Source organism: Typopeltis vanoorti, chromosome 2 (genome assembly GCF_054136105.1).
Source record: "Typopeltis vanoorti isolate ZY-2024b chromosome 2, IOZ_Tvanoo_1.0, whole genome shotgun sequence".
NCBI lineage: Eukaryota > Metazoa > Arthropoda > Arachnida > Uropygi > Thelyphonidae > Typopeltis > Typopeltis vanoorti.
In genome coordinates this window covers 86549933-86566322 of record NC_143550.1, presented here as the reverse complement: position 1 = coordinate 86566322, position 16390 = coordinate 86549933, and the positions used below count along the sequence as shown (strand labels likewise).

At 34.5% G+C, this 16390-nt stretch overlaps 1 protein-coding gene across 1 annotated transcript in view; it reads left to right on the top strand.

Annotated features, from left to right (window-relative positions):
* LOC150109226 (protein arginine N-methyltransferase 6-like) overlaps positions 1 to 16053 on the top strand; it is a 333254-nt gene extending 317201 nt beyond the window's left edge. The window contains exon 14 of the mRNA XM_090412246.1: positions 10736 to 16053. Coding sequence (XP_090268372.1) covers positions 10736 to 10814 — 79 coding nt within the window. The 3' untranslated portion in view covers positions 10815 to 16053. The remainder of the gene's footprint in view (positions 1 to 10735) is intronic.
* Positions 16054 to 16390: the final 337 nt, after the last annotated feature.

Here is a 16390-nt window from a genome sequence, read left to right as displayed (position 1 = left end):
ATTTGAACTACTAATAAGTGTAAATATGTGAACCAACATGAATGGGCCACATGAGAATTGCAAATATAAGGACAAGAGAGAGAGAGAGAGAGAGAAAATAGGCATGAATAAGAAATACTCTTATTATTGGCAAATGAATTATTAATAATTTAATTTTGTGTGTGTGTGTGTGTGTGTTCAGTAAGTTTCCTGGGTGATGTGAATTACACGTCATCTTATAAACTCTAGATATACATGTTTGCATTTATGATGGATATAATTTTAAAAAATATACACTTATGAAGAGAGGGAAAGAGATTTGCAAAATATAAATAATGAACAGCTGCTGTAGCTTTGGTAGCTCAGTAAATAACTATATGGAGGAACTAATCAATGACCTAATGATCATAAATCATCTTGTACAGTTTGTTGGACTTTTATGTGCATTTATTTCTGTTTGAGTTCACTTTGTTTTCTATGATTATTTCTATGATTATTTTTTAATTAACAATTAAAAAAAAATTAACATCAAAGAGTATGTCATTGAGAACAACGAAGCACTATATTAAAACCTTTGTCTGGAGTGTGGCATTCTATGTATCTGAGACATGGACTCTCCAAAAAAAAAAAAAAAAAAAAAAAAAAAAAAAAAAAAAAAAAATCATGACTTATAGCATTTGAGATGTGGTGTTGGAGTTGAATACTGAAGATTACATGGACAGAAAGAGTTACAAATAAAGAAGTATTAAGAAAGGCAGAATTAAAAAAGAGAACATACCACATATGTTCGAAAAAAGGAGAAATAACATAAGACACTCAGACTGGACTACAAATTCGAATGAGGGAAGATCTGGTAGAGGGAGACCAAGAATACAGTACATGAGTGACATCAAAAATAGACAAAGCTATCAAACAATCAAACTGACAGCACAAAACAGAAGATCACTATCAACAGCTTATGATACCCACCAACCAATAGGTTGAGGAGAGAGAGAAGAAAGATGGCTATTCTTACCAAAGACTGGAATGAAAATATTCCTACACTGTTAAAAAAACATCCTGTGCCCAACAGATACTATGGAAACAAGATAAACAAGTAGTTTTATTGTGTTACTAAATACAGCACAGTGTTATTTACAGTCTAATGTGCTATATTTAGTAACGATTAGTGTAATTAAAGATAACCAGGATGAAAATGACTCTTCATAATGAAAAGGCATCCTTTCACATAGACACTTTGTTGCATGCAAACAAGCAAAACAGTTTTATTGTAGCACTAAACATAGTATCTACTAAATACGTTTAGGCTAACATTCTCTTTTTAAATTCTCACTTGCAGAAAATATGTGATAACACCTGTTTATAATGCACTCATTGGGTTGGGTGGGTGCAGAGCGCAAACAATTTATGTAAAGCAAATTTTCTATAGTGAATAAAGATGTATATGCATATATATAACTTAAAATCAGTTTGCATTGTCTTTGCGATTTTCAATAGACAGTTCACAAATGGAAATTTTACAAATAAAATTCCACTGAAAAAGTTGCAACTAACATGGGTAAACTTTGTGAAAATGTGTCTGCCTGATGCATAAGGGATGTTCCTGCCATCATTTCACACTGCCTGCAAAAAATCAACTGCACAGTGTGAATGTGTAATGACTTAATTACATTCTTTCTATAAACTACTATGTGCAGTCTGTACTATTCAAATTAAAAAATAACTTGAAAACTTCAGCTGTAATTCAGCTTTTTAATTGGTCAGCTTCAATTACCAGAGAGAGAGAGAGAGAGAGGAATCACAAGTGATCAGCATTATTTAGCTTAAAAGAAGGGGAAAAGTGATTGGAGCAACTGGTATGAACAAGTCGGCTTCCTAATTAGACAGAGATTCAGTGATGGATAGCTGTCATACTTGTTCTCTTAGAACTGTAAAGCAAAGAAATATGGCATAATATATGTTAATTTATTTTCACAGTATTGATTACAACACAGAATTATAAGAAAAATAATATTTATTAACTTATTAGCTGATGTTTTGCTGGTATTATATCCAGCATCTTCAGAGCACAAGAACAGTTTTTTTTTTTTTTTTGTCATGGTACACAAAACAACAATTTGGTAGAACAGTGGGACTAGTTTAAAAAATTTGTAACGGACAACACAAGAAACTGAAGTCCCAAATAGGCACCATCTATGTTGGAATAAGAGAGAAAACAAGTATTAATTAGATCTTAAAATGACTGCCTCCCAGATTTTTGGTATATTTATACAGCCATATTTGTTGAAGTTTGGAGTATGTTTTAAAGCTGTTGTTGACTCCAAAAACAATCTCTCTGATTTATAATGACTTCTGTGTAGCACTTTTGTTTTCTTCCATTTGATCTGTATGAAGGGGTATCAAGGCATGGTCTGCTGGACTTGACTTGCCATACCAATAGTGCCAGATATTTAAATTTTTTTTTTTTTTTTATGGTGGTGGTTTGTAAATATGTAAACTCGCCCATTTGTAAATATTTATAAATGGGCGAGTTTTGTACTGTTACATGAACAGATAGTGCTACTCTTATGGAGTTTTCAAAAATAAATGCAACCATCAACGCTCTATGCAATGAACTGTGTGATATATTAAACTGAGAAACTGTGAGATATCCTTGACACATCTCTAACACAATGGCAGATAGAGAATTCATAAAAGTTAAAAACCAACACAAAAAAAAAAAATCCTCCAACATCATAGTGCTACGAAACGACCACAATTGCAACAAGATCGTGTTATTGTGAATTTATCATTGGTAGCCTAACATATGAAGCTGTTAGCACATTAAAGTCAAGGACATAACTTTGCTGTTACTCCCATGCAAGTTCCAAAAGCCTCTAATGGCCTCTGTTGAATGGGGAATATACCACCTGCCTCCAGCAATAACCAATAACATTCATTTGGATGTGGCCAACATCTTAATTCATTCCAAGCCTCCCAAAACACAATATCCCAAAAGAGCTGTACAATAATAACAATATTGTTATAACTAAAGCAGACAAAGGTAATGCAATTTTGGTGATGAATTTAGCTGAATATGAAAGCAAAATGCACATACTTTTACAAGATCAGTCTACATTCCAAATCGTAGATCATGATCCCACTAATCTCAAAAGAATAAAGTTTGCAAATTATTGAAAACATAGTCACTTCCTGGCCATCAGTTAACACTCAAGCCTTTTCATGTTAAAACATCTAGAATATATGGAGTACTTAAAATTCACAAACAAGGTACATCCCTACTCCCTATCGTGGATAGTATAAACATTGTGGATGTAGCATGTGTTCTCACCAAAGCAAGACCACCAAAAACCAACATATCCGATAACGAATATAAATCTCTGCAGGAATTGAAGAAAAACAAAGAATTAGTAATCACCAAAGCGGATAAAGGTAACGCCACAGTAGTATAGTACTTAACCAAACGGATTACACAGGTAAGCTTAATGCTCTATTATTAGATCGGGCTATTTACCTCCCCATTGAATACAATCCCACCAACTCACAAATTAGAAAACTCCACAGGCTCCTTAAGAAGGTCACTTCTTGGCCTGTAGAAGTCATTAACAAATTAAAACCGTTTAACTCCCCCCCACCGTATATATCGATTCCCAAAAATACATAAAGAAAATGTGCCATTACATCCCATAGTGGATGGCATTGATTCCCCCACATAAAAATTAGCTAAACATTTGACCAAAGTGCTCACACACACTATACTGGCAACACACCATCACATAAAAAAACTCAGCCCACTTCAAAGCCAGCATTTCTAACCTTATACTCCAACATACTGACATAATAGTTAGTTTTGATGTCTCCTCCTTATTCACAAATGTCCCACTCAAAGAAACCTTAGAGCTAATCCAAGCTAAATTTCCTCCCGATATCTCAGCCCTATTTCAGTTCACAATGAACTCAGGCTATTTCGTTTGGCAAGGAAAATTCTACAAACAGAGGGGACAGCCATGTGTTTACCACTCTCTCCCCCACCCTTGGCCAACTTCTTTATGGAGACTTTTGAAGAGAAAGCCTTAAACTCTGCCCCACAAAAACCAGCCATATAGCTTTGCTATGTTGATGATGTGTTCGCTATTTGGCCACATGACTCCGATACACTCCTCTCCTTCCTAACACACTTAAACGACCAACACCCCAGAATCAATACGTGTGTAGAGGCTTAAGTGCTGTGAGGACATCATGTTGGAGGCTTAATGGATTTTTTACAACACTCAAAAAGAATTAAAATAGAATTTAATACTTCCTATATTTCGTCCTAGTCACTAGGACATCTACGGGGATTACAAAAACAATTAATGTAACATATGCACAAATAACAAACAATACTAAGCCCAACCACGTGGGTGACACTAAAGTCCTATCTAGGTAGAGCGCCCTCTAAGGGCAGTAGTAGGTGGCCTGGAATGTAAGGTGGGAACTCTGGTGATGAGTGTTTCCCAAATCTTCGGAAGCTTAATGCAACCATATTTATTGAGATTTCGTTGGTTTTTGAGAGCTGCTGCTGCTTCTAAGAAAAGTCTCTCTTTCTTGAATTTGCTGTGGTGGAGCATGGTGGTTTTCTTCCATGATACTCTGTGGGTGGTGTCCAAAACATGGTCAGCCAAGCCTGAATGGCCATAGTTGTGTTTGAAGATGTAAGACTTGTGTTCCTCTAAACAGATGGATGCTGATCTGCCTGTCTGTCCAAAGTACGCCAGCTTACAGGAACAGGGTACTTTGTAAACTCCTGGCAGAGAGAGAGGAGGGAGCTGATCTTTCGTAGAACGGATAAGGGTAGCCAGTTTGTGGTAGGGCTTATATGCTGTGTGTAGATTGTACTGTTTTAGTATCTTGGCTATTTTTTCGGATGTGCCACGGATGTAGGGTATGGTGATGGCATTTTTAAAATCTTGTTGACGAGAAGGAAGGGGAATGGAGGAGGAGTTGATTATTTTTTTGATACTGTGATCACTGTAGCCATTGGAGAGGAAAGTGCTGTGTATGTGGCTAAGCTCATTAGTGAGGGCGGTTCCACTGGAACAAAGATTGTGGGCTCTCTTGGTAAGGGTTTTAATGATGCCATATTGTTGTGAGGGGTGGTGGTGGTGGTGGGAGAGTTTGTGAATGTATCTGCCTGTGTGTGTGGGTTTTCTGTATACGGTGAAGGTAAGTGTATCATTGGGCAGGCGTGTGACTAAGGTGTCTAGGAAGGGTAAACAATTGTTCTTTTCCTTTTCCATAGTGAACTGGATTCTTGGATGTAGACTATTGAGATGACTGAGGAAGGAGTCTAACGTGTCTGGGCCATGAGGCCAAATAGAGAACACATCATCTACATATCTTAGCCAGATAGAAGGTTTGAGTGGGGCTGAGTCTATGGCTCGTTTTTCGAAATCTTCCATATAGAAATTGGCAGGGGGGGGGTGAGAGGGGGGAACCCATGGCGGTTCCCTCTATCTGCTTGTAGATTTTGTTGTTCCAAGAGAAATACCCAGAGTTAATGGCAAAGGAAAAGAGATCTAAGATATTTTACAAAGTACCCTGTTCCTGTAAGCTGGCGTACTTTGGACAGACAGGCAGATCAGCATCCATCTGTCTAGAGGAACACAAGTCTTACATCTTCAAACACAACTATGGCCATTCAGGCTTGGCTGACCATGTTTTGGACACCACCCACAGAGTATCATGGAAAAAAACCACCATGCTCCACCACAGCAAATTCAAGAAAGAGAGACTTTTCTTAGAAGCAGCAGCAGCTCTCAAAAACCAACGAAATCTCAATAAATATGGTTGCATTAAGCTTCCGAAGATTTGGGAAACACTCATCACCAGAGTTCCCACCTTACATTCCAGGCCACCTACTACTGCCCTTAGAGGGCGCTCTACCTAGATAGGACTTTATTGTCACCCACGTGGTTGGGCTTAGTATTGTTTGTTATTTGTGCATATGTTACATTAATTGTTTTTGTAATCCCCGTAGATGTCCTAGTGACTAGGACGAAATATAGGAAGTATTAAATTCTATTTTAATTCTTTTTGAGTGTTGTAAAAAATCCATTAAGCCTCCAACATGAAGAACCCCAGAATCAAATTCACCCTGGAAGAGGAAAAAAACAACTGCCTTCCTTTCTTAGACACACTAGTCACCCACCAGCCTGATGGAACCTTGCTTTTCTTAATCTATAGAAAACTCACCCATACAGGCAGATACATTCACCAACAATCCCCTTCCCCTCACAACAATATGGAGTTATTAAAACACTACACAACAGGGCTAAACTTGTCTGTTCAAATGACAATGCCCTAATCACAGAACTAAAATCACATCCTCAACACTTTCTCAGCCAATGGCTACCCCCCCCCCCCCACCAAAAAAAAAAATCCAAAAAATATTGAAACCAATAAACCACAACCCCTGCCTCCCTTCACAACAAGGATTACTCTAAATCCCTATATTCCATTCACTACATCAGAGGAAACTTGGAAAAAATTACCAAAATCCTAAAAAAAACATGACTTGACCTCGTGTTACAGAAGACCATATAGAAAATTGGCATCCCTTATCTGCTCCACTAAAGACCAACCACTTCCCTTAGACCTACCTGGTGTATACCAGGTCCATTGCAGCTGTAAGCTGTCTTACTTTGGCCAAACAGGCAGGACAGCGAACATCAGAATTTCAGAACACAAGGACTACATCTACAGTGGCTGTACTGGTTTCACCAGTACAGCCACTCTGGTCTTGCAGACCATGCTCTGGATTCATGCCACAGAATACAGTGGAAGAAAGCCATGGTAATACACTGTAGTAAATTCAAATTTGAAAGGCTATTCATGGAATCAGCCTCAGCCCTAAGAAACATGCCAAATCTCAACAAATTTGGTTGCACGAGACTGTCCCAAATTTGGGAGACTTGCATCAGAAGACCTCCAGCCCAACGGCCAAGAATACCTACATGGCTGCTAGGGAGCACCATCAGGACTTTTAGGAGAAACAATAGCTTCCTGCTTCGTCCTCATTTACTGTGTGTGTAGTGCCTGCGTGCACTTGTCTTTATTTTAAGTTCCTGTGAAGATGGCAACGTGATGTTGTCAAAATATTGGAAATATAGATTGAAGTTTAATTTAATTTATATCCTTTGTACGTTGTAAATTCCTTAAGTTATTTAATAAGCATGTTTAACCAACGTCTAGGCCTTTCTACAAGAATTACACATTCAACAGCTAAAATATAGGTGCAATTGAACTTTAGCTATTTTCTGACATTTATTTTTCATGTCCTATCATCCATATCTACTATGTAGTTATCATGCAGATTGATTATTATTTGTTTTAAACTTGATTATGGATCTCAGGTTTAAGATTTAACAAGATCCCATTGACTCCTGTCCACCATCAGGCATTATGTGCATCAACTGGTGCATCCCAAATATCTCCTATTCATGGTCTTTGTAGAAACAAATGAGCTCCTCACTCTCACTTCACTAACAGCTTCTCATTTTGGTATTCTTTGAAAATGAAATACCTATTAGGACACCTCACGTGGATTAGTATTTTCTAATGTTGGGAAAATATACAATATATGACAAGTGATTATTGTACACATTGGTATATACATAAAATAACTCATACTGGTTCTAGGTATTGAAACACCTGATTGCATTGATAATGTTATTTGTTGCAAATCAAAACTTTCTATCTGATCATACATTTACATTACCTTGTGCTTTTCACAACACATTTTAAGGAGTCATTCACACGTCCATCTGTCTACCAGCATCTATTTTTATCATATGGATCAGAATTCTCTAATTTTGTTTGAGAATTCTGATATGTGTAGGTGGTTTAAAATCAGCGTCGTTAAAGATCTGCTTCTACCTTTTGACACCATAATAGCTAATCATATCCTCACATCAACTACTAGAGCTTCTTGTTTAGAGTATATCAAATTTAAATCCTACCAAAATGTGTGTATACACACTGTCTCAATTCGTAATTGTCCCTAAAGTCTAGCATACCTCTCACATTCAGCTCTCTCTCTCAGATTCTACATGTTCATTATTTGTTGGACTCTTAGCTACATTGTTGTTAAAGGGAAAGCACATTTGTTATTTAAGTAATAGTTCATCCCTTATCAAAACCATAAGGTATAAACATTATAAAAAATAGTTATAATATTGTATAGTTTGTTTTTCTCTCTCTTCCTTCCTCTGTACAAAGATGTTTGCAGTGGGTTTTCAGTTTGTGTATTATTGCTTTTATTAAGCATTAAGTTTAAACTCTGCAGAGTAGTCTGCCCAGGAACTGAGTAGAAGAAGTTGTTTTGCCAAGCTGTGCATAGGCTACATTATCTAACATAACCCTGTTATTAGTAGTTGTTTCTTCTCAAAGTGAATTCAGTAACAGAACAGCCATCAACAACCAACAACTACTCTCATTTCATTAATGAGTTGTCTTTATTTTGCTTGCTCTTAATATTACATTAAGAGCCAGACAAAAGGTTAAGCTTGCCTAACCTTACATACTCAAGTAGATTTTATCTGACACCTAATATACTTTGTATTTTCATCTTTTAACAAAAAAATAAGATATATAATTATGTTTTGATATGTTAGTTTTTTACACTGTGATTTTGTATTAAGTTTGGATTAATTTTTAAATGTACAAAAGTTTACTTAAGTATATTTATGATTTTGTTCCATTAACAGCCAAACCAAAAATATTTTTGGTTTCTAGAGTTATTATTTTTGAAAATTGTTGACGTTTGTAAATTGAAAAATTCTTTGAAATGTTTCTATTTCTTGAATTGAAGATTTGATATTCATTTCAAGGAATGGTAGGGAACTTGACAGAACCTGAATCACAACAGTTGCATGATCTTTAGAACAGTTCAGTATTAGTGATGATCAGTTTGAGGACCGAATAGTATCAAAGATCAGATTCTCTCTACTTTGTATAAAATAGTAATAGATAATTATTATCCTTTCTTTTTTTCTTTTCTTGATTAATTGATTTACACAAAGATCAAGAGTTTATTTTTAAAAATACATAAATTTCAAGTATAAGGCACTGAAATCTTCTGGAGTTACTGCCTGGTCTCTGATGAGAACCAACAGTTTGCCTGTCAGGCAAATGAAATACTTAAAGGCAAATATACAAACTTTGTGTAGAATTTGCGTATTTTGGGTAGTGCATTACCAAGGCTTGCAATTTTGTAGACTCTTAAATCATCTTCATACTTTTTGTTTGAAGATGTTTACTTCTTGATATATTTTCTATTCTATTCCCTCCATACGTCTGATAGGGGTAGCTATATGCTACCATACTAGGGAAATGATTATGAGCAAAGTGGTTTCCCATTGCCTTCCTTGCAGTACTATATCCTATGACTGTAGCCTGTGTGTTTACAGGGCCAGTTTGCCTGCTTGGAGGATGAAAAACCCCAGATAAACTGGTGGAAAAACCCTGCTGTCCATGCCTAAGACCTAACTTGGCTATGGCTGAGGAAGATCCTTAAGCTCCTGACGTCATCGACAGGAATCGAACCTAGGACACTCCTTCCACAGGCATGTGGTTGCGAACTGCATAGCCACTAATCTAACTGCTTGGACTCTTGATATATAACGATAGATATTTATTATCTGCTTCTTTTTTAATAAAATTTATTGCCAAGTTGAATCCTTTTAACATATTTATGCCAGGACAGGCATGAGGCCCAGTCCAGTAAATGTGTAAAGGCTCTTTTCACGATTTGCACTTTATTATACTGTTAGCATACTTGCTTTAATTTGAAAGTATTTGCTGAGCAACTTGTGGGGCTCGATGTTAATTAATTAATTTTTTTTTAATATTGTAACTATGTGCCAAAGTGCTTTGAATATACTATTCAAAGATTAACTTTGGCTGACACTTTCAGAGCACTAAATTGATATAATATTAAAGGAGGATAGAAAGAGATGTCTTACTTTGAGTTGGGTGGTTTGTAATACCAACTGATGAACAGAGGGATTGCACAAACTGATGAAGTGGGGGGGGGGGGGGGAGTTATTGACTAGAAAGAAAGTTCAAAGGAAGGTTTTCAAAGAATAGACAGAGGAAGAGACATAGATGAGAGAGAGAGAAGATAATTTACTAAGAAATTAGATTAGAATTGTGGGAAGGTTGGTTGGTCAAGAAGACTAATTCCTTTATACTGTATCATTTTCAGACCTGAGGATAAATGAGAGAATCTCCTTCCACAACTTTAATGTTGTCTTTTTTACCAACAATCTCCTCCTTTTGCTTTTAGCTTAACTTCTTCTTCTTGTATTTTCCTTCTCCTTCCCTTCCATCCCTTACTTTTGTCTATTCCTGTCTCTTCTAAACTTCCTTTCAATTTTCTTTCAAGTAAATGAATTATCCATCTCTTGCCAGTCCTTCCCTTTTGTCAGGCAGTTATGAAACCAAGGTAAAATACCAATTTTCCTTTTTGTCCTCCTTTAATAATGGATTAATTTATGTACTTGGTGCTCAGAGGAAATAGTCACTGCTTACATTCAAATATCAAATAACTGTACTATGAATGGCATTCACATAATACAGATTGGAAAATGATCTACAATCTGTTCATATGAAAATACGTAGTGGAGCATATTATTAGTAATTATATTTCATTACTATTTAAATTAAGGGGATATTAAATCCCACATTACTATATTATCATTACTATATTTTTCAGATTTTTGAATGTGGATTTGGAGTACAGCATAGATGGTGGAAGTTACAGAAGAATGAAATATTCCATGAAATGTACATGATAACCATAATAGGAATAATTTCAAGTCATTATACGAATACTATCTTATGCTCTTAATAAATTTATTTCCAAACAGGTATTTATATGAGAAATGTATTTAGATGTAAAATTTGTATAACTTCATTCACATTGCTTCCTGAAATGTGACCTCAGAGGGCTTGCAGAATGCTGATAGTGTAATCCTGTCTTGAGTTTTTTTTTTAATTATTTATTGGATTTTGAATTTGAAAGCCACCCTTTCCCCCATCTCACCCACTCACATATGCACACACACACATGCACACTGTCCTTCTGAAATAGTAAAGATTATTTGCAATCTTGTTGATCTGTATCTTGGTCTTTGCTTGAACTCTAACTTTTTTTTTTTTTTTTTTGCTTCAAACTGCACTTTTTTGTTTGTTATCCTGTTTTATTAAATGTTTCTCATTCTGTTTCATACTACTTTAGATTAACTTGGGCTACATATTCTTGGATGCTAATAATGTAAAATTCCTTTCTAATATCTTCCATTTTAAATGGTTCTCCCATTGATTAATTTTACTAATTTTCCTCAAGTTTTTCCAATTACAAATCAGATATTTTATTTTAATCCAACTTTCACATGTTGAAAGTAGTCTGAACACTCTTGAATACTGTTAGTTGCTGTTTCTGGCTAATTTCTGTCTTATTTCAAATGTTATATATACACGGTTACCAGAAATACTGGACTCATGATATGCAGACATAGGCTTTTGACAGAGAGGGAGTTCTAGTATTTCATGGATTTAAATGTGACTACACAGTGTCTTATTTATTTGCACTCAAAATGCAGGGAGAAGTAGTGCAGAAAGTTTGCTTGTCAGTGGATACTTTGAAGTTTAACTGAGAACCAACTGATCAGTGTTTTTTATAAACACGAAGAGACCTGGAGCACACACATATTGCTTCATAATGCCATTCTTATATCCAGATGTGTGAGTGTGCAAGAAAGACAAACTGGTATATGCAGAGCATTACATTAGCAGGAATTACATGCTGATGATAGTTAACAATGCATCACCTAAGAGAAGTGGAAAGGATACAACTAAATCTCACTTTCATAATTTTCATCTGGTAGAAGCATCTGGATCAACTGTATATACTATGGCTGCTATTTGAAATCATTTTGTCACTGTGATTAAGTATTTTGAGAATATTACTTGCTTCATCTACTTTTTTTACATTTGAGGTTTGTTGTAGCTTTTTTCTATCTTCATTAATAAAATATCTTTTACTGTATTTTTCCTGAATATGTTCCTTTTATCATTACGTTTAATAGTAATTACTCTAGTTTTCCAACATAAGCAAATATCTGTATAATGACTTTTTCTTTTATATACCTCTCTCATTTTTGTGGGCATTTATTTTAATTTTTTTAGATTTTTATGGTTTCCAAAATATTGTTGTGTCACCTTCATTATATTTATAGTTTTTCTGGCTTCTAATGATTGATTGATTTATTTAATTTTTTTTTGCATGACTTATATTTCCAGTATTTTTTGATATTCTTTAAGGGCACCTGCCCAGTTACGTGTTAGAAGCTCTTTCTTTAATATATGTATATGTTAATCTTACAAAGGAGGTTGCAAAACCTATAGCACATAGTTCCATGCATGAACAAATAGTTAATGCATTTCTTGAATTGGAGGCTGTAGAAGGAAAATAGTATGAAGAAAACTGACAGGACAAAGTTAGGTGTAATGAAGGAGTGGGATGAGAGGTTGGTTTGATAGGTTTCAAGCTGGACTGTGAATGGATGTTGATTAGCAGATGCATATGTTTTTGCCAGATCCAGAGGAAAGCAGAGGAATGGTGGTAGTCAGTTAAGCAGAACAGCACTTATAAAAGTGCCTATAAAAAAAACCCATAAGCCAAAAGCAGGACATCAATGAGAAACTGACTGATGTTAAGTCTGAGAGAGGGATCAACCAGACTATCCTTTTCTGGATAGCAACAATCATTTTTAGTGGAAAGTTAAATTTAAATTTAACACCTTTTTGTGGCACCTTCCAAATCTGAAAACACATGCCAGCCTAGTTAGTCAAGTGGTTAAATAATGTATCCCACTCTTTAGTCAACAGCCTGCAAATTTGAATCCCACCATGGGCTCAGATGTATGTAGTGGGAGATGGGGTGTATTTATGTGTGAGATGAATTTTTTCTGGTGTAAAAGCACCAATTACTCTGCTTACTTTAAGTCTGTGAAGTGGCTTGAAATTGTTTAGTGTCGAAAGAAATGTTTCTGGATTATGTAAAATATAAATAAAAATACTTAAATAATTTAAAAAATAAAAATTCTTATCCCCATTCACAGTACTAATGTACTATAGCCGCAGTGTTTCTCACTTTCAGTGCTACTTGTGTACTCCTTGCAAAATTTTAGTAATACCAGTGTAAACCCCCCCCTCACACACACACACACACACACACACACACACACACACACACACACACACACACACACACACACACCTCGTTCATTCAGGCATGAATAATTATGAAGGTTATTTATTCTTTGAAATTTACATTACAATGTATCATAAAGATGGAAAACATTTTTCTTTAATTGTTAAATACATTTCTGGTTATATGAATTTAATATACATATGGTTGAAACAAAAATAATGAAATTTAACTTTTCAATAATAAAAAAGTTTAACAAGATGATTGAAATGTAGCAGAAAGTTTTGACTGCATAGTTTGAACTATTTGAATTAAAAATTTTAATGCAAATACTTCAGACATGCAGTCAGAACATGATCATGCCATCAACCAGATGTGGCCCTACTGGAGATCAGTCGATGCATGCCAGAAAAACTTTCTTTCGAATTTTTGTGTTTAAAAAATTAATTACAGAATAGACCTGCACTTATCTGTGACAATACAGCTACAGAAATATAAAAGGGAAAAAAGCAGTTAAAATTTAAAAAAAGTACCCCTTATCCCCCAAACATTTTATGTACCCCTGGGGATATGTGTATCACACTTTGGAAACACTTGCTATAGGTTTGCAACTTTTCATGGATGCGAGGCACATAAATAAAAATATTCTAAAGTTGGGTGAATCTGGGATTTGTATGATTTGCACTGGAATGGCACCTACACAAGTGAGAAATCACGTTTTGAGTGAAAAGGACATGGATTTTTGAGGCTGAGAATTCTTTGGATATGATTTGTTTGTACAAGGAAAAGCTAGAAATGCAAGTTTGTCCAAAAAGAGGAATTTTACTTTGTTTATAAATTTTCATTATCAGAGATAGTGGGAGATGAAGTTTAGATCTTTCTTGTGAGAAACGTCAGAGAGAGAGAGAAAGTAGTTTATATTATAGAAGAAAGAGTATGGATGAAAATATTGCTGTAATGAATTTTCTTTACTAGAGAATTAGTGCTATGGATTTTTACTGGGATTTTTTGAGTTGATAGTTTTCTATAGAAAGTGAATTCACTATAGTAGGTGTTGTTTACTATAATGAGAATCAGCTGTATCTAATTCTACTTTTAAATTTTGTTAACTACTTTTTTCTGCAGTTTTTCCCATGATATTGTAACATTTGGATTAATCTTTACTTTGACTGAATCTTACAACCTGAATAAATCGTCTTACAGATATTATTTAGGAGCTTGCTTGTTTTCAACATTTGGGTTGTCACCATCTGCTGACAGACTGTTTAAGAATTATTGGTACTTCTTACTTTGGTGGTGTCGCTCTCTGTCCTGCTGGAATTGTTCACTTAACCATTTCTTCACTGCCAGTTCTCATTGTTCAGTGACTACATAGATACTCATACTTCCACTAATGGAATATGTGAAAGTCTTGACTCTTAAGTTTTCTGGCTTCCACATAAATAATTCTTGCTCTCCTTCTACTCCTAAAAGAAATAAAGATGTACACTCACACCTACTTTAAATTTTATACTCTTATTTGTAGAAGTCATAGCATGGACAACAATGCCATTATTCTTCATGTCTTGCCATGAAGAATAATGTACATCATGTACATTATATATGTGACTAATTATTCAAAAAGAAAAAGAAAAAAAGACCAATTTAAGATAACTAAGGAATGTCTGAGTAGTTTAAAACTTTTTTTTTTTAATTTAACAATTTTATGGACATATGGCAATGTTACCTTGTTAAATATGACACATTTAAATTGTTAAATATTAAATACACTAATATGTCATGCTTATCTACTAGAACAACAACTACTACTTAGCATTTTGCTTGAGCATGTTTGGAGATGTATGCTGAACTGTCCAGTGCTGTACATGGATAGCATTGGTTATTCAGCTTTTCCTCAGGTACTTTTCTTTCTAGAAGCTGTACTTGTTCTGAAGTTTGAGCATAAACAGTAATCAGAAAGAGCATTTATTCTACATATGAAAAGTAATTATAGATTAACAAACTTGGCCAGATAAGAATCACATGTGAACCTGTTCTATCAGTGTCTATCAAATTCATTCATTTTATGTGCACTCATGTTAAATTGATTTTCTTTTTTTGTTGGTTTTGAAATTAAATTTTTAATAATGCAAGGTAATTTGCTTGAATGATATCTTTAGTAATGTATCATTTTTATTGAATGGGTTTAAAAATGCAAGAAACTATAGGGATAAAGGAATGTTATGGGTGCTAGAGAATTTAATATATTTCATGTGTGTGTACCTCTAGCACTTTACTTACCATTTTATGTTTTTCCAAATTACCACGTTATGTCTAGAAATGCATTTCCATGTCGTTCAGAATTGTGCTTTAGAATAATCTAATTAGTGAAACAGATTCATGTTTGTCATTAAGTCTATTTACAATAATCGTTTTTATTTTTATATAGTACTTATTTTATTTAAAAGTTGGGTTATTTGTTTACATATGTAGCTTATTTCCTGTAAAAGAAAAAAAAAAGCTGTTTTATAAATGCTGGTCGGATTTTCTGTTAAAATTACATTACATGATATGAAAGGTTAAAAAACATATTATCACTTTAGAAGTGTGGATTAGGAACCTTTATTGGATCAAGAGCCATTGCAGGAAATATATATTTCATTTTTCATTAAGAAAAATTACACCAAAATGGCTATATGCAGGTGTATGTTTCATATAAAACTAATAAATCAGTGTGATTTTTATGTCTTCAAAACCGCTTATTCACGTATGCAATGTATTTGAACTTATAGATGATTTCTGAACACAGTAGTAATATAAATAAAATCTTCCAACAGAAATTTTAGACTCATACATAACTACATGAATAATATTATAATGCAATTTTGCTTTTAGCTCTTAGCTGATACATGTGTGAAGATTTGATGGACCTTTTTTAATAGTAACAATGTACTTTACCAAATTCAATTTGAGTGAAGTGAGATTATATGTTCATGGGGTATTTCTTTATTTTATTTGTTATTTTGTGATTTTAATATGGCAAAGCACATAATGTTATTCAAAATAAACAAAGAGTTATCTTTACTTTTATAATATAATCAATGCTTGATGCGAGATAATTGATCCTTTGCTTTTATTTACAAAATGAAAGCTGTGATCAGCTCTGAAGCATGGGCT